We start from the raw sequence: 22,760 nt of genomic DNA on the forward strand, positions 1-22,760 counted from the left end.
GTGTAGCCATGGGTCTACAATCCTGCATCCTAAATCTCTTCAGTATTTCTGTAGCATACCTCCCTTCTCCAAGGAAGATCTCCCCCTTTTGCTGCCAAACTTCCAACCCCACGAAATAATGCATCTGTCCCAAATCCTTCATGTCAAATTCTGTGGCTAGATTCTTCTTGCAGTCCCCGATGCCCCTGGATGATCTTGTTAGGAAGAGATCATCCACGTATAATACTAGGATTAGAGGCTCATTCTCTACAACCAAATACTAGAGATTTGGATCTGCGTTACTCTTGACAAATCCCATCTTCTGCAAGTAGCCATCAATTCGACCATACCATGCTCTAGGTTCCTGTTTCAGCCCATACAAGGCTTTCTTCAATCTGCATACATGAGACTTCTTCTCATGTGTCTCAAAGCCTTCTGGATGTTCAATGTTTACCTCCTCTTCTATCACCCCGTTCAGGAATGTCATTTTGACATCCATCTGATGAATCTCCCATCCCATCTGTGCTGCAAGAGATATTACGGTTCTGATAGATGTATACCTGGCTACTAGGGAGAAGGTCTCTTCGTATTCAATTCCTTCCTTCTCAGCATACCCCTTAGCCACAAACTTGGCTTCGTATTTTTCCACACTGTCATTTGCAACGTATTTAATCTTGTAGATCCATCTCGAACCTACCACCCATCTTTCTTGAGGCCTCAGCACTACCTCCCAAACATCATTCACCATTATGGAATTGTATTCCTCTACCATCGCATCAAACCAAACCTGATGTTGAGCAACCTCCTGAAAACTGGCAGGCTCTGTTGAGTTGTGTTATATTCTTTCCACGACTAGCGAGGGGATCATAGGGGGTGGCATGGATTTCGCACATGGTTTTGGGTGCGATGGTTTTTGGTCCATGGTATTATGTAGATCCGGTCAATGGAATTACGGTTATGTTCTAATCCAGGGTTATTGGATTAGGATTTATGGATGCTACGGCATGTATACATATGTATTGTAACATTGAAAGGAATATAATGAAAAATCAATTTGATAGTCCCCGTTTTGGGATCCAAGGTAAAATCTCTGCGTATATGTGTTTTATGTGTTATGCTCTCGCCATTATTTATTTTCTGTTTTAGAATTCATATGCGTGTAATTTTTGTACGGGGTTAAAACCTACAAGCTCCCCATCCTGAGCTACTAATGCTTGATATCTATCTAGTTTTTTTCGCTCCCTTTTATTGTTCCTTGGTGCACCGATGAAATCCTCTACATCCCGCAAAATCTGACAATGTTCCCTGCTCATTTTTCCTCTAATAGTAGGTGCTTTTGTTGGCTCCTCCTCCTCCTGTGATTCTTCCTAATCCAAGAAAGAATTCTTTACTTCCATTGGTTGAAGTGGTTTGACCAACAGCTCCTCTTTTGACTGCTTCTCGACAGGCATTTCTCGAGATTTCCTAAAGGCCCTATCCTCCATGAACTTCACATCTCGTCGAACTACTACCTTCCTGCTCCCTGGAAGATAGATTCGGTATGCCTTAGCGTTCTTGCTATATCCCACTAGATATCCTTTCTCTGCAGTTTCATCCAGCTTCTTCCTCTTTTCCTCGGGTATGCGACAATATTCTAAACTCCCAAATATCCTGAAATGATTGACTTCTGGTGTCTTCCTTGTGAAGACTTTCTCTGGAGTAATCTTTCCCAATTTCCGATGAGGAGTTCTATTTTGAACATAGACTGGCGTGTTGCATGCTTTTGCCCACAGGAATTTTGGCATATCCTGATCATACATCATAGCCCTAGCTGCTTTCACGATAGCCCTGTTCTTTCTTTCTGCTACTCCATTCTGCTCCGGATTGTAAGGAGTTGTCCACTCTCTTCTGATGCCCTCCTTAGCGCAAAAATCAGTGAAGTCCTTATCGACATACTCTACAACATTATTTGAGCGCAAAACTTTTATTTTCTTCTCTGTCAGGTTCTCCAAGAGAGCCTTGAACTCTTTGAATCGACCAAAAACCTCGTCCTTGGTTTTCAGAAAATAAATCCAAGTTTTCTTTGAGTGGTCATCAATGAAGGTGACGAAGTACTCAACACCACTAAGAGATTTAGTGGACACAGGTCCACAGATATCTAAGTGTATCAATCCTAGTACACCCTTGGCCCTGTTTTTACTTCTAGGAAATGACACTTTGGCATACTTTCCTAGAGCACATCCTTTGCATACATCATCTCGTTCTGTACTCAGATCCGAAACTCTTGTTACAGTTTTCCTGAGAATTCTTAGAACCCCATGGTGCAAATGTCTCATTCTTCTGCGCCATAGTTCGTTCAAATCCTTGTCTCCATGACTGCCTATCAGTGCCATTGGTGATTCTAGTTGTAATCTGTACAACCTATTACTTATAATCCCGATCTGCACTTTCTTTTTCCAGCTTGGGTGTTTGACATATACGTTCTCCTTGATGAAGAAAACGTCATAGCCCTTGCCTTGAAGTTGCGATACGGACAGTAAGTTCATCCCTAGTCCTAGTACATGCAACACGGAACCGCTCTTCCATTTCTGTTAGAAAAACTATGGTACCCTTCCCTACTGGAGTACACTTTGCTTTATTCCCCATGGTGATCTGAAAATTCATCCTTTCTCCTGATAATCTAAGAAACATTCCCGAATTCCCATCATATGCTAGGAGGCTCCACTGTCTATATACCATACCTCAGATGATACAGAGCTTGTCACACAAGCAACTTCTTCTTCCAATCTGGAAGCCAACATAGAGAAATCGAAATTGCTATCTCTTGTGCAATTTTCTGAAAATATGTGCGAGTCTCCTGAGCCCTGATGTAGATGCCTCTACATCATGGTCTCGACCCATAATTGATTTTCCCTTCCTATCTCTGATTACTTGCTCTGATACCATGTGAAAATTCTATCAGTGCAACAACTGATTTATTTTATCTACTTATTTTCTGTAGAGATCAAAACTGGAAAACAAGAAAACAGAAACCGTAAAATTTTTGATTTTGTACTTACCTGCACTGCTATCTGATCCGGTGAAGTTGATGATGCTGCAACTGCTCTGCTCCAATTACCCGGGAGACCAATTCCACCCAGCCAGACTGAGCAGAGACTGGCTGCTCAATCCAGTAAGCTTCTCACAGAAGCTCACTGTCCCCCGTGCCCAGAACCTCAGACGGATTAAAGCTCTTCCAATGGCAGACCTCTCTCACTGCTGAATCCTTCCCCCTGGTTTCTAACTCCGTTCTTCCAGCCCCCTTTCTCGGTTCAGACCTCCGGTTTTATCTGCTGGCCTAGCGGTGGCCACCCTCCCACTTGCAGCGACCGCCTTTCCTCCTTCCGACATGCCTTCCATGCAATTTTGCGGCTCTCAGATATTTTCCCCTGCTGTCTTATGACTTTGCTTACGTATCCCATTTGGTTTATGCGCCCCTTATATAAGGGTGTTTGCTTTTCTCTTTTGATTTTATTTTTATCATAAGGTTTGATTTTATAAAGTTCAATATATATATTTTATAAAGTTTAAAATTTATATTTATAAAGTTAAATCATATTTATTTTAAACTTTGATTCATATTTGTTTTAAGGTTTATTATATCTGTTTTTAATATAAAGTTTAAAACTTTATATTAGAGGATTAGTTTAGGTGGGTTGTTACATACACTCCCCCTTCAGAAAACTTCGTCCCGAAGTTAGAGTTTTAGGTTTAAGATTTTAATGGTCACGTCTTTCCCTATCCAGGTCCCCAAGCTATTCTAAAATCCTCCTATCCTTCCTAATCTCTTCTGCTCCCATCCTATCCGTCCTCTACTGGAGTATGCCATGGCGTCAGTTTTACTGACCTAACCATTCATAAACTCTAAGGTGACAGCGTCGGTTATACCGACCTGATTCCCAGTAGGCATCCGGCAGTCATCATCACACGTCTAGGGGAGCGTGATTCACACAGTCCTCCCATGACTCCAGGATTCGGAGGATAAACGGTGGGCAACACCTCCACCCCTCCTAGTAGAATTAGGGCTAATACCCTATCATAGAATCACTTTGAGCTTTAATTGTTCTGAGGTTCTGTCATCACGTGGTCATCCCGGTAACTGTCTATTACCTGCAATCATACACTTATCTATGCATTCGTAAAATGTGTATCAGCATATTCAAAATAACTCACGTATTATTCACTTATGAATTCATCTATGATACTACAGTACAACATATTTTGCCATATTCCATGCATGTCTTTTGACCTTCATTTAGAATGCACTCACTTCCTGATTTCTATCCCATTGGTCATATTGACATGTATAAATAAATCAAATATATAATATCTTAATTTCTTTCAGAAGTAAAATCATTCAACGATTTCTATTCCATTGGTCGTATTGACATGTATAAATAAATCAGATCTATAATATCTTAATTTCTTTCAGAAGTAAAATCATTCAACGATTTCTATTCCATTGGTCATATTCACAGGTATAAATAAATCAGATCTATAATATCTTAATTTCTTTCAGAAGTAAAATCATTCAACGTTTTTTTTTTTTTTTTTTTTTTTTTTTTTTTTTTTTTACCTTACTTTACCTTGACAACTATAATTTAGTAAAACGAACCACATATATCGTTTTGGTATCCATGTACCAGCAGAAATTAAACCTATATTATGTCACAAAATGTCACGTTTATCTATAATCATTCAAAAATGTTTCTGAGTCTCTGATTGCAGTGAAGTAAATATATACTAAACATAGTTTAAAGTTCTTCAAAATTGACATAGATTAGGGTATCTTTGACATATGTCCTCTGTATTTTCCCAAGTTGCTGATCCAGGACTATACTTGTCCCATTGGACCTTAACTTGGTCCACCAGGTGGTTTCTCAGCTGACGAACTCTACGTTCCAGTATACGTAACGGTTCGACCGTTATGACTCCCTCGTCTGATACCTGCAATTCCTTCCACTGGAGGTTATGAGATAGATCAGCTATATAATGTCTTAATACAGAAACATGAAATACATTATGAATTCTATGCAGGTGAGGTGGCAGGGCAAGACGATAGGCAACAGGTCCCACTCTTTCCACGACTTTAAATGGCCCAATAAATCGGGGTGACAACTTTGTCCCTTTTCCGAATCGAATAGTACTTTTATTTGGTTTGATGCGGATGAAAACCTGATCCCCTACTTCATACTTCCTATCAATTCTGTGAGCATCAGCATAACTCTTTTGTCTATCCTGGGCTTCCTTTAATCGTTGTCTAATCTGTCTTACCTGTGCTTCCATTTCATGGATTAATTTAGGTCCTATAATCACTCGATCTTCTAACCTGTCCCAACTTAACGGTGTTCTGCAAGGTCGACCGTATAAAGCTTCAAATGGAGGCATTCCAATCGAGCTGTGGTAACTGTTGTTGTATGCGAATTCAACCAAGGGTAAGTACTTTTCCCAGTGTGACTGCTGATCCATCACATACATTCGCAACATGTCTTCAAGAACTTGATTTACTCTTTCAGTTTGCCCATCAGTCTCAGGATGGTAAGCAGTGCTTAAATTTAGCTGAGTACCTAAGGCTGTCTGCATGCACGTCCAGAATCTAGAAGTGAATCGCGAATCTCTATCGGATATAATCTTTTTAGGTACTCCATGAAATCTGATAATTTCATTTATGAATACTCGAGCTACGTCAGCAACATCGTAAGTATCTCTTACGGGAATGAAATGGGCGCTTTTTGTTAATTTATCCACCACTACTAAAATGGCATTGTGTCTTTGAGAAGTAAGAGGTAGTCCAGTGATAAAATCCATAGAAATGGTCTCCCATTTAGACATAGGAATGTCGTGGGGTTGTAAGAGACCCGCTAGGTGACAATGATCTGCCTTTACTTGCTGACATTCCAAACATTTTGCAACAAATTGAGTGATACCGTGCTTCATACCTGACCAAAAGAAGAGTTTCTTGGTGTCTGCATACATTTTCCCTACTCAACGGTGAGCACAATATACTGCTCTGTGGGCTTCCCCAATGATGGTATCTCGAAGATTTTTATCATCAGGAATATACATCCTTCCATGGAATCGTAAGATTCCATCGTTTTCTAATTCATAACCCTCAAATTTAGGTTCTTTTGCCCTTTTACCCTCAAGACTTGCTCTCACTTTTAAATACCAGTTGTCTTTTATAAGATGATCCAGTACTCGTTGTCTTAAGTCCACTTTAATGGGTATGAGAGAAAATACCCGAGGTCTCCTGCTTAAAGCATCGGCTACTACATTTTCTTTTCCCTTAATGTATGATATTCCGAAGTCATATTCACTTAGGAATTCACTCCATCGCCTTTGCCTGGCATTTAAGTCTCTTTGGGTGAACAAATATTGTAGACTTTGATGGTCGCTTTTAAGTGTAAAACTTCGTCCCACTAGATAGTGTCTCCAAATCTTTAAAGCTAGCACTACAACGGCTAATTCTAAATCGTGAGTAGCATAGAGTTCTTCATGAGGTTTTAACTTTCTGGAAGCATATGCTATCACTCCCCTATCCTGCATCAACACTGCACCCAGCCCTTGCTTGGATGCATTAGTACATACCGTAAAGTCTTCGCCCATATCAGGGACTCTTACGATTGGTGCACTGGTGAGTAGTCTTTTGAGTTCAGAGAATGCTTTATTACATTCCTCGGTCCATTCATACTTAACACCTTTACGCTGAAGGGTTGTGATTGGCTTTGCGATTTTGGAGAATCCCTCCACAAATCTCCGGTAATAACCGGCTAAACCCATAAAGTTTCGTATCTCATGTGCATTTTTCGGTATTAGCCATTCCATGATCGCTTTTACCTTCTCAGGATCTACTGAAATCCCTTCACCTGATATGATGTGACCCAAATAATGAATCCTTTCCTGAAAGAAGGAACACTTGGATAGTTTTCCATATAACTGACGTTCTCTAAGGCAGGACAATACTATCCGCAAATGATCTTCATGCTCTTTCTCATTCTTGGAATAGATGAGAATATCATCTAAAAAGACTTGCACAAATTGATCAAGATATTCACGGAAAACACTGTTCATAAGATTCATGAACACGGCTGGCGCATTTGTTAATCCAAATGGTACCACAGTAAATTCATAATGTCCAAAACGTGTCCGGAATGCAGTCTTAGAAATATCATTTTCAGAAATCCTTAGCTGATGATATCCTGATCGAAGATCAATTTTTGAAAAGACAGCAGCTCCTTTCATTTGATCGAAAAGATCATCGATTCGAGGCATAGGGTATTGATTCTTTACTGTAGCTCGATTCAAGTCTCGATAATCTATGCATAATCTTAAGGATCCATCTTTCTTCTTCACAAAAATTACAGGAGCGCCCCAAGGTGATGTACTGGGCCGAATATGCCCTATATCGAGTAGTTCCTTCAATTGGATTTGCAATTCCTGAAGTTCTGGAGCTGTCATTCTATAAGGCGTTTTAGAGATCGGTTGGGTACCTGGTTTTAATTCAATAGTGAGATCCAATTCTCTTACCGGGGGTAATCCAGGTAGTTCCTTTGGAAATACATCCGGGAATTCGGCTAACACCGGATATTGTTCTAAGGATGGCCCTTTTTCCTGGCTTACTTCTTGAATTGCATAAGCCTGACAACCTTTTCTTAAACAACGCTTCATCTGCATTGCTGAAATGTAGCGTAAAGAAACTTCCCTCTTGATTCCTTGAATTTGGATTACTTCTCCCTCATCATTTATGCCCAGAATCCTTTTCCCATAACAGTCTACCCAAGCTTGGTGAGCTTCTAGCCAATCCATACCTATGATAAGATCATACGTTCCTAAGGCTGTGACATAAACTTTCAGTTTAGTCGAACAGACCCCTAGGTCAATTTCGCATTGATCCACACTCAAGCCCACGGTTTGGAGTTCTCCTGAGGCCATTTCCACTTGGTGGAAATCATTTTGTCTACGAGCTGCCAACCCACATTTGTTTAATGCATATGACGAAATGAAACTATCTGTGGCACCTGTATCAAATAAAATTTTGAGTTTTATACCATTGATAATACCTGAAGATTCCACTACAGTGGATTGATGGGCTGCTTGGTCATGGTTGACTACTGCATGAATTCTATGATTACCTCGATTGGTTGATATCGGCGCCTTTCCAGTCCTATGCAATATATTCGATGAAGCTTCTGGGCAGTCACGTTGAAAATGCGGTCCCCCACATCCCCAACAATTGAGCTGCGTTGATCCTCTTGAATCAAGGTGTGAATTTCTAGAGAACGAGCTTCGTCCTCTCATGTTGATTCCCCTCGCACTTCTCCTCCTCGAAATTCACATCCCTCCTAATCACCACTCTCCGTTTAGAAGGAATGAAGATCCAATAGGCCTTCGAAGTCTTACTGTAACCCATAAAGATACCCTTCTCTGCCATGGGTTCCAGCTTCGTCCTCTGCTCCTTGGGGATATAAGAATATGTGAGACATCCAAAGATACGAAGATGTGCCACATGAGGCTTCTCTCCAGTGAAAGCCTCCTCCGGAGTCATATTCCCCAATACTCTGTGAGGACTCCTGTTCTGAAGATAAACAGCAGTATTGCAGGCCTCCGCCCACAAAAACAAAGGCAAACCTTGATCATGAATCATCGCTCTAGCAGCCCGAACAATAGCTCTGTTCTTCCTTTCAAACAGCCCATTCTGCTAGGGGTTGTAAGGAACCATGAGCTCTCTCCTAATGCACCATGTGCACAGAAGTCAAAAAACCCACCATTGGTGTACTCACCACCATTTTCTGACCTCAAGACCTGAATCTTCTACCTATCTCCTTTTCCACAAGAGCTTTGAACTCTTTAAAGCGACTGAAGACCTCACCCTTGGTCTTCAGGAAATATATCCAAGTCCTCCTAGAGTAGTCATCAATGAATATAACATAATACTCATAACCACCCAAAGACACATGAGACATACAGCCACTAACATCAGTATGAATCAAATCTAGTATACCTGTAGCTTTGTTGACGCTCGCTAGGAATGGTAACTTGGTGTACTTGCCCAAAGCACACCCTATGCAGACCTCATAATGCTCAACATTGAAATCAGGAACTCCAGTAGTGATCTCCCTCAGTACTCTCAAAGCTCCATGATGCATATGCACCATTCTCTGGTGCCATAACTCGCACAAGTATCTACTGTTGGTGGTACTAGTGTGAGTGCTACCAGATGTGCTACTCACCAATGCTCCTACCGACTGGAAACTGAACCTATATAGTTTCCCAGAGCGGACTCCAATCACTTTGGCCGAAGGGATGGAAGCTCCCCTGGGATGCATCAATACCTGCCCTCCTAAGAAAGTGAGGTCAAACCCCTTCTCCTCCATAGCAGACACTAAAATCAAGTTCTTCTTCATCCTCAGAACATACAAAACATCCATGACCTTCAAAGGAGGCAAAGACTCCCTCTCAAAGGTCACAGTCCACACACCAACAACTCTCACAGTGCGGTCATCTCCTAGTACAATCTCAATATCAAGTGCCCTCTCTGCAAGCTCTAAAAAGAACTCCTGTGCACATGTCATATGGCGAGAAGCCCCGCTATCTATGTACCACACATCGGATGATGTACTCCTACTAGATGTAGAAATAATAAATGCAAAGTCATGATCAAACTATGAAGCAAACTACTCCACCTCTGTTGAAGTTGCAGTACCCTTCTTCCCCTTGTTCTTCCTCTCAGGACACGTAGCAGCATAGTGTCCCACCTTCTAACATGCCCAACATTTGACTTTGGACATATCCATATCTTTCTTTTTTTTCTTCTCCTTTCCCTTAGCCCCATCTGATGAGGCCCCTTTCTTGGCCTTCCTTTTGTTCTTCCCCCTGGCTATCAAGGCTACAACCTCCCCATCTACTATCTTCACCCCACCACTGTCAGCCTTCTGTATCTCATGCTGCACACAATCATCCCAAAATTTGTCCCAATTGGGAAGATTCTCCCTAGAGGTAACATCATCTCCAAAGACCTCCCAAGACTTAGGAAGTCTCGCTATAGCTATCCTGACTAACTTTGTGGGTGCAACTGTCTCACCAATAGCAGTCAAATCATCACATACCTATTTGACCCTGTCAAGATAATGAACTACACTTTCAGCCTTTGTCATCCCGATGTTCTTCAATTGTTCTTTGAGTACCATCTTCCTGCACTCATTGGTACTCTGATAGAGAGTGGTTAGAGTTGTCTACATCTGATATGCATATGTGTTTCCTCTCACTTGATGAACCACATGATCCTTCAGACTGTCCATCAAAATCCTTTTTGCCTTTGCATTATTTTTGTGAATTCAGCAAGTTCATCTATCGCAGTAGGAGGTACAACCACTTGCCACACTATGTCCCAAATTGTTTCCTCCTCAAACACTATTTGAATTATGTCCTTCTAAACGGCATAGTTGGATATCCCATCCAGACTGTCCTCTATCCTTAAGAACATGGCCATGACTTTTGTCCAAAATTTACAAAACCAAGAAAATGGAGAAATGAACTTTCCAGCACACCTTGTTGTCCCAAAAGTTCAATCTGTGTCGAATTTCACCTTACTGTCCCAAAATATCAGTTTGTTGTCCAAAGTGAGTTTGTTGCCCAAAAATTCAGTTTGTTGTCCGAACCACTATTTGTTGTCCCAAACTATTGTCTGTTGTTCAAACTGTGATTTTCAGCCTGTAGCTCCGATACCATGTTGAAATTTGATGACTAAAAAAAGTTTCCAACAATCCCAACCCAGTTTTAATTTCACCTTATCACTCCCATTCAGTTAAATGCCCTTTCCCATAAACATACATTCAACATATAGAATTCTGGAAATGAAATTTTCAAATTAAAACACATGGGACTATCAACACATGTTGAAAACAAATATGGACATAACCAGACCAGCAACACACATAAAAAGTACATAGATTTTTGGTCAACTTAGACCCAAGCAAAACCCCTTCAATCTTCTCTGGGGAAAACCTATTAGAAAGCTCTTCAAATTTATTTATCTTTCAAGTTCAGGAAAAATACATTTGCAAACAAAACAAAACAGCAAAATACAACTTATCTCTTCAGCTCAAAACTCCTTGAAAACCGTGCCCACTTTGCCTCGATTTTTGTGCCCACTTGAAGCTAAAAATATGTATTGTACGGATACGATTATATGGACTGTATGGATTTTTTCAAAAAAAATCTCAAATACTTCTCTCGAACAACGTGCAACTCACAGCATTCAATGTTGTTTGTATTGTACCTTCTGTTGTCTTCTAAACCTTGATTTCCATGCCCAGAAATCACTTCTTCAGCTTGCTACAACAAATTTCTCCTTCAGAACTTTTCTCCAGCTCTTAGCCTCCCTCCTCCAATCTACTCATGAAGAATGAATGTAGTCTCTTTTTTCTTTTCCTCCTTTTGTTTCCCTAAATGATTTTTGGGCAACCCTAAGTGTTGATTTTTTGGTAGCATCGGATGTGCTCTAGACATGAAAATTGGTGGAGAGGCTAAGGCACATGAGATCTCCAATACCCATAAATTGTTTGGGGAAATTCCACCTGTTTGGAGAGATATTAAAATAATTAATATTTTTATTAGGGTTCCCAAGTCTAAACATAGGAAAATTCAAATATTAATGGGTATTAATATAAAACTAGGGGAGAATGTTATAAATGACGAAGATCAAGACAAATCTAATCTTAGCCATTGATTAGAGACTTAATCTCGGTCGTTGAAGACTCAACAGGAAAAGTATAAGAGGAGGCTTGAGGGTCAGTTGGAGACACCAAATTGATCAGTCAGTTCGATTTTCTGGAGCGGGGTTTGCTGAGAAAATCGAACCAGTGATCTGTTGCAGCGAGGGGAAATTCGGCAGAAGGTCGAGAATACATAGCAGAGAGGCAAAGATAGTGCCAGAGAAGCAGCACAAAGCCTGGGAAGGCTGACATTGAGGCAGTTGGGACTGACGGAGAGGATGAGGAGGCTAGCCTGGGTGACGCAAAGGGCCAGAGAGCTGACACAGAGAGCCAAGAGGCTATTGGAGAATCAGCTGCGGTCGTATCAAATGCAGAAGGGAGAGCAGATAGATCCGTTCCTCAGATTGCAGGAGATTCGGGACCAACTTACTTCCATGGGGTCTACACCAAATTCGGAGTTCATGGTGAGGATTGCCTGAATGCAGTCTCCGAGGAGTGGGAGATATTTGTCGAAAGTATTTGAGTCAGGGCTACTCTTCCCGGTCGGGAGGAGATGTGGGCACCTCTTCGACAGGAAGAGCTCAAGAGGATGACCAAGGCGGGGAGTAGTGGTAAGGGAGCTCGAGTCAAGAAAGAAGGAGGAGGATGCGGCTCTAGCAACTGTGGGATAGCAAGGCAAGAGGAAGAAGAAGGATATCTCCAAGGTTAAATGCTTCCATTGTGGGGAGCTGGGACATTTTGCATCTCAGTGTCTGAGGAAGAAAAACAAGGGGGAGGCTTCCGATTCGAAGGCAGCTCCAGCTAAGGCGGAGCAAGAGGTCGAGACTGATGACAGTTGTGCCATGAGTGCTCATGCACCTCTAGATAAGAGGTTGGGGAACATCGAGTTGTAGTCAGAAGGACTACATACTAGGGGCAGGATCCTTGAGGTGCCCAAACTCTTGGATCATATCCGGCTATGGGAGCCCTTAACGATAGTAGCAGGATGACGGAGGTCGGATGGGGCAAAGTGTAGTTGAGCAGCAGAGGTAGCTTCAACATCATGAGGCTTCCAGACTGACCGAGATGTCAATTTTCGGGTAGATCAGTTACTTACTTCTCAGTAACTGAGTTGCAGTGCAACAGTTAGCAGTGGAAGTGCTAGGGGCAACATGGGCAGCATGTTGAGAGGGAGTTGCAGTACAGATGTAACAGTGGCAGTGCCAGTGTCATGGGCAGCAGTACAAGAAGCAGCAATGCAATGGATGTAGGGCAGCAAGCCCAGCATCAGCACAGGTACCAGTGCGGAGGATCAGTGTGATGTTTCCATGGCAAAGCATTACTATAACACATTCCTCGCTAAGAGAGAGTGTTGATTTGTGGTAGCATCGGATGTGCTCTAGCCATGAAAATTGGTGGAGAGGCAAGGCACATGAGATCTCCAAAACCTAGAAATCGTTTGGGGAAATTCCATCCGATTGGAGAGATATTAAAATAATTAATATTTTTAATAGGCTTCCTAAGTTTAAACTTAGGAAAAATAAAATATTAATGGGTATTAATATAAAACTGGGTGAAAATGTTCTAAATGACGAAGATCAAGCCAAATCTAATCTTAGCCATTGATTATAGACTTAATCTCGGCGGTTGAAGACTCAACAGGAAAAGTATAAGAGGAGGCTTGAGGGTCAGTTCGAGACACACCAAATTGATCAACCAGTTTGATTTTCTGGAGCGGGGTTTGCTAAGAAAATCGAATCAGTGATCTTTTGCAATGAGGGCAGTTCAGCAAAAGGCTGAGAATACATAGCAGAGAGGCAGAGATAGTGCCAGAGAAGCAGCGCAGAGCTTGGGAACGCTGACGCAAAGGCTGTTGAAACTGACGCAGAGACTGAGGAGGCCAGCGTGGGTGACGCAGAGGGCAAGAGAGTTGATGCAAATAGCCAAGAGGCTGACGCAGCGGCATCCGTAGCTGCGCAGAGGCTAGCAGAGCTGACGCAGGACCAAGAGGCAGTGTTGGGTGATTTTCGTGGGACAGACTGAGTGCTGGTGAGTTGGGAAGGGTGACGCAGTCCCTGCAAAGTGACACAGAGCAGTATAGAAGCTCGGAGCAACTTTCGTTGTCCCCATTGTTGTTGTGGGATTGTTCATCCAGTGACTGATCAGACGGAATATCTGTCTCCAAGGAGAGGTAATACTGCTGAGGGCATTCTCTGTTGGGTGAGCCATTTCTGACACCCTAGTTGTATTCAGAAAACTGCATAGCAATAAAACTATCATATCTGTTGTACCGGTTTTCTCGCATTGGGTTTTTCCAGGGACGATTGTCCAAAAATAACGGTGTCCCTTGTGTGTTTGTCTCAGTTATTTCAGTTGTTGATTTGTATAGGTGTGAAGGTTGCATTTGTGTTTATCTTGGGTATTTATATTTATAAATAACTTGTTAATGGAATAAACATGTAGGAGAAATTAAACTAGATAATGCAGTAGGGATTTCTAATGTGTCAGACTTAGAAATTTCCACACTAAGATCTAATGGCTCAAATTCATTTAGATCAAGGGATGAGAATAAATGTGCATTTAATTCTCACTTTTTGTTTCTTAACTCACCCATTAAATAAAGTACCCACATTGTACTTTATGTCTAAAGTCAGTTTTCACTTTATAATTTAACATTGACTTTACCACTTATAATGTCACTTTCACTTTATAAAGTCACACTTCGGAAAAGAATTATTTTGGACACTTTTCCCTAGGTAGAGACTAACCCATAGGAAACCACTTGTCCAAGGTACATTAAAAATCAACACCGTTGTTCCGACGTCCATGTTGTGTACCCCTAACTCCCTGTCAACATTCGTTTCATGTCCCCTGTCTGTTCGTCATTTCGCTGGTCACCTCCCAACAACCCTAACACCTCCCGACAGCCTCTGCCCACAGCTTCTATCCATGCACGATTCTGCTATTTTCACCAGTCGACAGCGTCCACCCTCCACTGCTTTTTTCCAGTCGGCCTACGAATTCGTGACCCTCATTACGCCTTTTAATGACCTTCGTGCCTTTTAATTCTATCTTTAAGAATTATAACTATATAGTATAAAAATAAAAACCTTATAATTTAAATTTATATATATATATATATATATATATATATATATATATATTAGAAAAAATCAATAGAAAAAAAATTAGGATCAAGTTAAGAAAAAGAGTTAAGCTGGATAGATATACTCCACCTCAGACCCGCTCAATGGCTTCATCAATGTCGATGGCCGATTTCAATAAGAGACTAGTAGACCTTGAGACTAAGGTGACTGGACAAGGCGATAAAATCGAGGAGCTCTAGAACACAACAAAGGGAATAAAGAGTCAGCTTGAGGAGAACAAGAATGAATTTAAAAAGGATCAGGTAGACCTTTCAGTTAAGGTGGATCAAGCTATGGTGATGTTGGGTTGTATTTGTACCAGCCTGAAGATTACACCCGATCAAATACTCCAGAATAATGAGGCTACTCAACATCTCAATTCTCCAGATTCGTCAAAATCATCAGACGCACATGAGAAACCCGAGTCCCCAAAGACATCTTCCACACCTAATCAAGGAAATAGTAACACGAATTTTGAAAATAGGCAGCTTTGGAATCCATACACCAATATGTCGTTCTCAAATCAATACCCCTTCTTCACCCAGCAACTGCCTGCAGAAAAACTGCATCCCACCAGCAGCCCTTCCTCTCTGTCGACTCACTTAGAGAGAGACTTTCCTCGAAAATTCAGCCCTCCTGTCTTGGACTGTGCAATCCCTCGGGGATTCTAACCACTGCCTCCTGCAGCGATTCGACCTCCTTCTTTGCTCAGCACTGGGTTCTTTGGCTCTTCTCTTCTTGATTCAGCTGCAGCTCTGATACCATGTGAGAATTCCTAAACCGGAATCCCTACTGCAGCAAACTGATGTTAATTCTCCTACTTGTTTAATCCATACAAGTTATTTACTATGTTCTATGGTAAATATCGAAGTAAATACAACTGCAGCATTCACTATTTAAAATAATATGCTAAAACGAGAAAATTGAGCATAAGAGAAAAACATCACACAGCATCACACACAACACCGTTATTTTTGGACAAATGTCCCTGCAAAAACCCAATGCGAGAAAACGGGTGCAACGGATCTGAGGGTTTTATTATTATGCAGTAGTAATTCTCAGTACAATTACTTGGATGCTCAACTAGCAATCTGATATAGAGAGAAATTGGACAAAACTAATAGTAAGATGCTCTCACCCTATCACTGGAAGAATCTGAGATTGATCACCCTGCACTGGAGCCTTTGCGTCCCCACTGCGTGGCCTCTGCGCAGAACTGTGTAAGCCTGACGTAGTCTCTGCATCACCCTTGCTGGGAATCACGATGCTCCTCCATTGGACCCTCTACTGGTTGGAAATTTCGAATTTCTACCTCCCGGTCTCACACCCCGACTCCGGTTTTTGAAACTCAATTTCCTCAACAGGAATTCGATCTCCCTCTAAGGCATGCGCTACCACTGCGTTGGCTAGCGTCTGCCTCTCTTTAGACGTTGTTCTGCCCTCTCTTCCTTGTACTCTCCGACCCAGGAAAAATTCCCTCTTTCGAATACTATCTCTGCCCCTCACTGCAAAAGATCACTTCGATCACTCCTCTAGCAACTGCTGCGCTACCCTCTCTGAGAAATTCGATCTTCTTGATCTCTCTCCATGTGTTTTCCAAATGACCTTCAAGCCTCCTTAAATAATCTTCTCGTTGACGTTCAACAACCCAGATTAGAAGCTAGCCAATGGCTAAGATCATTTTTGATTGACCTTCATCTTCTTCTAGAAGATACACCCACAGTTAGATTAATACCCATTAATTATTTTAATTTCCTAAGTTTAAACTTAGGGACCCATTAAAAATAATTAATTATTTTAATTTCCTAAGTTTAGACTTAGGGACCCATTAAAAATAATTAATTATTTTAATAAAATTGTCTCCTAGTGGAATTTCCCATAACACTTTCTGAGTTCTTTGGAATACATGTGCCCAAGCCTCCCTGCAAAATTTGAGACTTAGAGCACATCCGATGCTACCAGAAATCAACAAGTCGCAGCTCAGAAACAAGGCTGCAAGCCAAGTGAGAGGCCAGACCACAGACCTTGAAGGAGCATAGGCCGAGACCTATAGGGGGCTAGCCACACCTCTATTCATGGAAAGAAGGGTTGTGAATAGCCCTAAATAGTTGGTTGTAGAGTGCTAAAGTAGGTTGAGGGCCTAAGAAGACTACAGAAGGTTGGCAGCTGGTTTGTTGTGGGAGACTGAAACTATGGCAAGGAAGATAGGCTTGGCTGAAGGTTGAAATGGCTGCCAAGAAAACTAAGCAGGAGTAGACAACAGGCTAGGAAAGCCAAAAAGAGTTGCAGAAAGCTCAAGAGGATCGTGGGCTAAAGGGACAAGCCCGCGTAAGTACAGTTATTTAAGTGTTATAGGTTTTGTATTTTGGGCAGATGAAAGCCAAAGGGACTTAGCCTCAGCCCTAAGTGTATTGGTCAAAAGGTAGCCCTGATATTGGCATTGTACAGGGATTGTAAAGACCAGTATCCCCAGTATGACAGGCTTAGGTTTTCTTATTGAAGGACTAACAAGAAATAAGTTTTGGACCATAAACTTGTGTCTTGTTCATTTGATCTAATTGCTGATATATATTCCGCTGTGTAAAAGTTGTTTAAAGTCAGGCAGTGCTAGTGTGTTTACATTTTCTAGTTAAGAGCATAGACAAGACTTGGGGTACGTCGATTTCTAACTCTCAGGGAAGCAAAAGAATCCACAACAATGAAATACAACTAGCTTTAAGCAGTCAAAGAGTTGCAAATAAATGTACTTCAAACTTGAGCAGAGAAAGTTCAATAGCATGTCACGAGATCTAGAACCAAAGTCACCAGCTCAGAATCAGCAAAATCTAAGCGAGGAAAAGGACCCAAGAGCTTGAATCAGATCAAGAAAAACTTGAAAAAAAATCGACAAGCACAAAAAAAAATGATACACACATTCTATTATGTGTCAGCAGAGATTGAATTGAGCTGATCTAACTTGTGAAACCGAGTTTGACTCACAATGATTCACGAGTCAAATTTTGACTCATGATTAATGGCGAGTCAATTTCACATTGACGAAGTCAAACTCAATCAAATTTGACTCTGGATTATCCTAAAAAGTTCATTTAGGATCCAATTAGAGATAAACTCGGCAATCCTAGAAACTATATCTATTACTTCCTCAAAATTCAAATCAAGCCAAGAGATATGGAATCAAAAGCATATGTTCCATGCCTAAAAAATGCTATGAGAAATATTCTCTTTTAAACAATTGTGTTTGTCCTCCATACAGATTTCACAAGGAAAGTTCTAAGTGATGGCCAAAAGGAGCCAGATCATCCTAGCCATCTTCCTAGAGTGAAAACATAGATCATTATTTATGGTTAAGAGCTCCATCTGTTTGTCCTAGTTAGAGAAAGAGCTAATTTCAAAAGTTGCTTACACAACACATATATTATATAATTTGTATCCTGAGTGCTTGAAGAAATTTACTTGCACACAAGGATTATTGCACAGTGTACTATCTATTCCACGCTGTAACTTTGTTTCTTACAAAAATCAATTATCCGAAACAACTATTGATGAAATGTAGATAATTGCAGAAGTAAAAAATTTCCAACAGATATCTATGAGAAATTTCCAAAGATTGCTACCTGTCTGTCCATATCTGGAGGATAGAAGTTTGCACCCTGTGGCTTGGATTGAGGAAAGGCTGTTCTAAATTTCAAACCCTCCCACCCGGAGACTGGCTTCATAGCTTCTTTAGCCAATTTGATTGCTGAATCTGCGGTGCTCAAAAATGCCTCATTATCATCAAGACATGACCTGCATATATCACATCAAGACATGCTGCAGTTAAGGTTTAACCATAGCATGAGATTGTCATTAGCAAATTAAATCACATGATATAAGGAATAACCCTCTCCTAAATTGCAAATTAAATCCCTGAACAATCCATGTTATTAGCATTTTCACATGGATGCACTGATGTACCTCCATATATAATGCAGCATAAAGCAGTGAAAAAGATTATGCAGTTGTACTTATTTCTATGTAACAAACAATGTGCAATATCCAGAATATAAGTTTATATTGATAATAGACAGACTTTTCCTCAATACATGTATACTTAATAATAAATATCTGAAAGATAAAGGAGAGAAAATAGATGAACTATAATTGTATCAAACTTGACACAGACTTTAAAACTTAAAATGATTACTAAATGATCAACTGTTTGTCAATGAAAAATTTTGCATTGCATTTTGTCATCAGTATAATGTTGTTGAAATGAAAGTACTTGGGATCAGCGTTGATAATATCGCCTATATTTCGCGAAATATCGGAGGCATCTTTTGCAGCAAGGGAAATCCCAGTCAATTGATTATAAACGGGCTCCCTTGCTTCCCAAGTTCAGGTAGTCCCACTTGACCATCACACAAGATTCCTCATCCACCCATCATCTCCGCAAAGCCTATCACCAACTTCTTCGTCATAAAAAGTGTGCATTTCTTTCCAAAAGAAGACGCGAACTTTGTGTCGCCCTCTACCACTCCCAAAAAGCGTTTTGGTGTGCCCTTTTTCCTAGATGCCATGATACCCCATCTGACCTTGACCCTTAGGCCATGTTTTCCCACACCACCTCCCTTTATGACATTCCCGGACAAACCCCAACACACATCCCCTCCCCTCCCTCCTCTTGTCACCTTTTCTCGGAGTGGGATATTTGGAGAGCAGATAGAGCTATGAGCACCAACAGGGCAGTGGACGAGGAATGCTTTTGGGCCGAATTCTTAAATCATGGTATCCAGTCTCTAGAGTCTTACATTGTTGATCTATTTAACCATGTGGTCTGTTCCAATTTTCCCCACAAATGGACACGACGCATTATCCATCCAAACCACAAATCAAGGAGTAGTTGCAATCCCAACAACTACAAGACTATTATGGTAAGCCATACTTTCTCTAAGTTGTAGGCCACAGTCTTACATCAGTGGCTTTCCGACGAGCAACAGAGACAGCATCTCAAAGTGAGAGGACAAGCGGGCTTCCGCACGGGATACCAAAAAATTGATCTCATTTTCACACTTTGAGAAATTATTGAGGAGGCTTGTCATCGCTCTACGAAAGTCTATCGCTGCTTTGTAGACTTCTGGAAAGCATGTGACATTGTTCCTAGGGGGGATTGTTCCAGAGGCTTCATGAAATTGGCATATTTGCAACCCTCTTAGTAGCCATCATGAGATTATACAAGTCAGCCTTGGGTCACCTCAGGCTGGCGCATGGCCTTTCTGACTTTATTCAGAGTACCATCGAGGTAAAACAAGGGTGCCCCCTCTCACCAACCCTCTTCGAAATTTATATTGACGAGTTGGAATCTTTCCTCCATGAACACATATAGGAGGAACACGATTTCCTTCTGAATGAGGTATTGATCTCCCTGCTCCTCTCTTTTGATCACTTGATCTTGTTGGCCTCTACTCCAGAGGGTCTACAGAGAAAAATCAATGCCCTGGCCAGCTTTTGTGACCTTCAACAGTTGAAAGTCAACCTTGGTAAAACTAAGGTTATGATCTCCAATGCTTCGAAGAAACCTCTCACAAACGGACATTTCTACTATCAGAGGGAAAAGCTTTAGATCACCACATCGTTCCTCTACCTGGGAGTGCATTTCAAGAGACCTCATTTTGGTATGCAACAAGCCCTCCAGCCTCAGCTCAGCAAAGGGTATGGTTCCCTAGCCCTCATAGAGAGACAGTGTTTCCAAAGACAATTTCAGGACATCTCATCCAAACTCTACCTCATGGAGGCGATTATTAGACCAACAGTCCTTTACAGATCTGACATTTGGGGGTCGAGCATGGTACAGACAGATTGGGTCCAGATAGAGCAAGCCCAGACCTTACTTCCCAGGCGCATCATCCAATGCAAGCATACAGTCCCACATCCCATTATTCAACCAGAGTTTGGTGTCCACCCCTTCTACCTCAAGGTCATATTTTGCTTGTTTTTCTTCCTTCACTAAGGCAGGTCTTTGCAAATCTCTAACTCTACATACACTGCATCTCGTAGGGGTGACCCGAACAATCACATCATACTTTCAAGCTGATTCGATTGATCAAAGCAATAAGCAGTGAATTGAGTTCCAAAATACTTCAGATAGTACAGTAGTGAGACGTCGGGTCTCCCCTAGCCCCCCAACTAGAGAAGACCGACCAATATCCTCAAGATCAATTCAGAGTTGTTGAATAGCACATCAGTCTATGCATGTCCAGAAAACAAGAGGGATTAGTTTTAGACAGATTCAAAGCAACAGCACCCCCCTCCCCCCACGATAGATTCCTTCCTAGCCGTAATCAAGCAGTCAAAGACTTATCTAGAGTTTTTTTCATTCGGTCTCTAATGTTAGGAGTATCCTTCACTCCTTCCTTCCCTCAGGATCGTGCAACCAAATTCCCAAATAGCTCCAAAGGACTCGAACATTGAGCCAGCATCCTGGTCACCCTCCTCATTGTTGGTTATCAGACTTGGGCATTCTTGACATCATGGACCTCATGTTCAGATTTCTCTCTCCATGGGCACTTCACCAAGCCACTAATATAGTTTTATACATGTTCATCTTCATGAGGATGTCCTATTGTTTGTATTTACTATTTTTCATTACCTCAATTTGCATATATATATTTTGTATTAGATTTAGCTTTTCTAGGAATACCATTTGGACTCCCACATTGTACTATTACTGCATGTATACTCTAGTCCCATTGACCTACTTTTGTGGTCATTCATTGGACATTAATAAAATTATCTTATCTTATCTCGTCTTGGGATAATGGCTCAACTAAGAAAATATAGAATACAAATAAACCTAGATCTAATCCAACATATCTGCCCTAAATCGATGCTAAATCTCCTTGACAGATCTAGATCTCCAATCTCCTACACTCCCTCGAACTCAAAACACTTGCTCAATGAGATGCCTCTCTCAATCTTGTGTTGTTGTAGTGTGTGTTTCCCTTCTCCTTACCCTTGATTTCATAACTTTACATTGAGCTAAATACCTAACCCTAACCCTAATCTCAAAGTGATTAATGGCCAAGACTAGATCTTGCCTCGCTTGAGATCAAAAGCTAAAATTAAAACATAACCACTTTAATGCCCTACTTAGTCTTATCATGCAAATTTTTATTAGTGTTTAATTTACTTGAAAATATTGACTTATAATTATCAAGAAATATTGGTATATACCTACATTTGTGAAACTGTAATTTTATTTTATTAATATAAATTTTATTATTGTTATTATTCAATTCCCAACTTGTCTTCTCAAATTTAATTTGGATAGGATATGGTCTCCTCCCATTTATTCCAAATTAGATATCCATATCCCAAAGTGTCTTTTCAAATCTAGTTTTGAGAAGATGTGGTCTTCTCCAATTAATTTCCAAATTAAATATCTATATCCCAAAGTGTCTTCTCAAATCTACTTGGGAGAAAATATGGCCTTCTCCAATTGAATTCTAAATTAAATTTCCATATTTTATTCCCAAAATGTCTTCTCAAATTACTTTGAACAAGATATGGTAAGAAAAGTCAAGGATATTAAATGAAAGGATGACGGGGTATTCATGACATTAATGATAGGTGGTTGAGGTGGATGGGAGGAAGAGACATAAAAGGGAAAGGATGATGAGAGGAGAGGGGGAGAATCCTTGGTCTTGGCTTTGGTTTGGAGGATTTTGTTTTAGGGGGGAATGTGGAGAAAGAGAAGGGAGAAAATGGAGAGATAAATGAGGGAATACAAACTTGGATCTGGAGAGTGTTTGTTTAACTTGGACACACTACATTTGGTTAGACTTGGGCTCGGATGGCTAGGGACCCTGTGGAGGTTCCCTAGGCTAGGAAATCATTCCTAGTTGGCTAGGAGGTAAATTCAGTCCGGTAGTCAAGAGGAGCATACCAA

General features: G+C 41.0%; 1 protein-coding gene across 1 annotated transcript in view; it reads right to left on the reverse strand.

Moving 5' to 3' along the window:
* The window catches only part of NUDT3 (nudix hydrolase homolog 3), a 587,520-nt gene that overhangs the window by 360,965 nt on the left and 203,795 nt on the right, over nt 1-22,760 (reverse strand). The window contains exon 9 of the mRNA XM_089374741.1: nt 18,451-18,622. Within this exon, the coding sequence (XP_089230867.1) occupies nt 18,451-18,622 (172 nt within the window). The remainder of the gene's footprint in view (nt 1-18,450; nt 18,623-22,760) is intronic.

This window comes from Pinus tabuliformis, chromosome 8 (assembly GCF_031772625.1).
Source record: "Pinus tabuliformis cultivar Carrire ecotype Pingquan chromosome 8, CPIR1, whole genome shotgun sequence".
NCBI lineage: Eukaryota > Viridiplantae > Streptophyta > Pinopsida > Pinales > Pinaceae > Pinus > Pinus tabuliformis.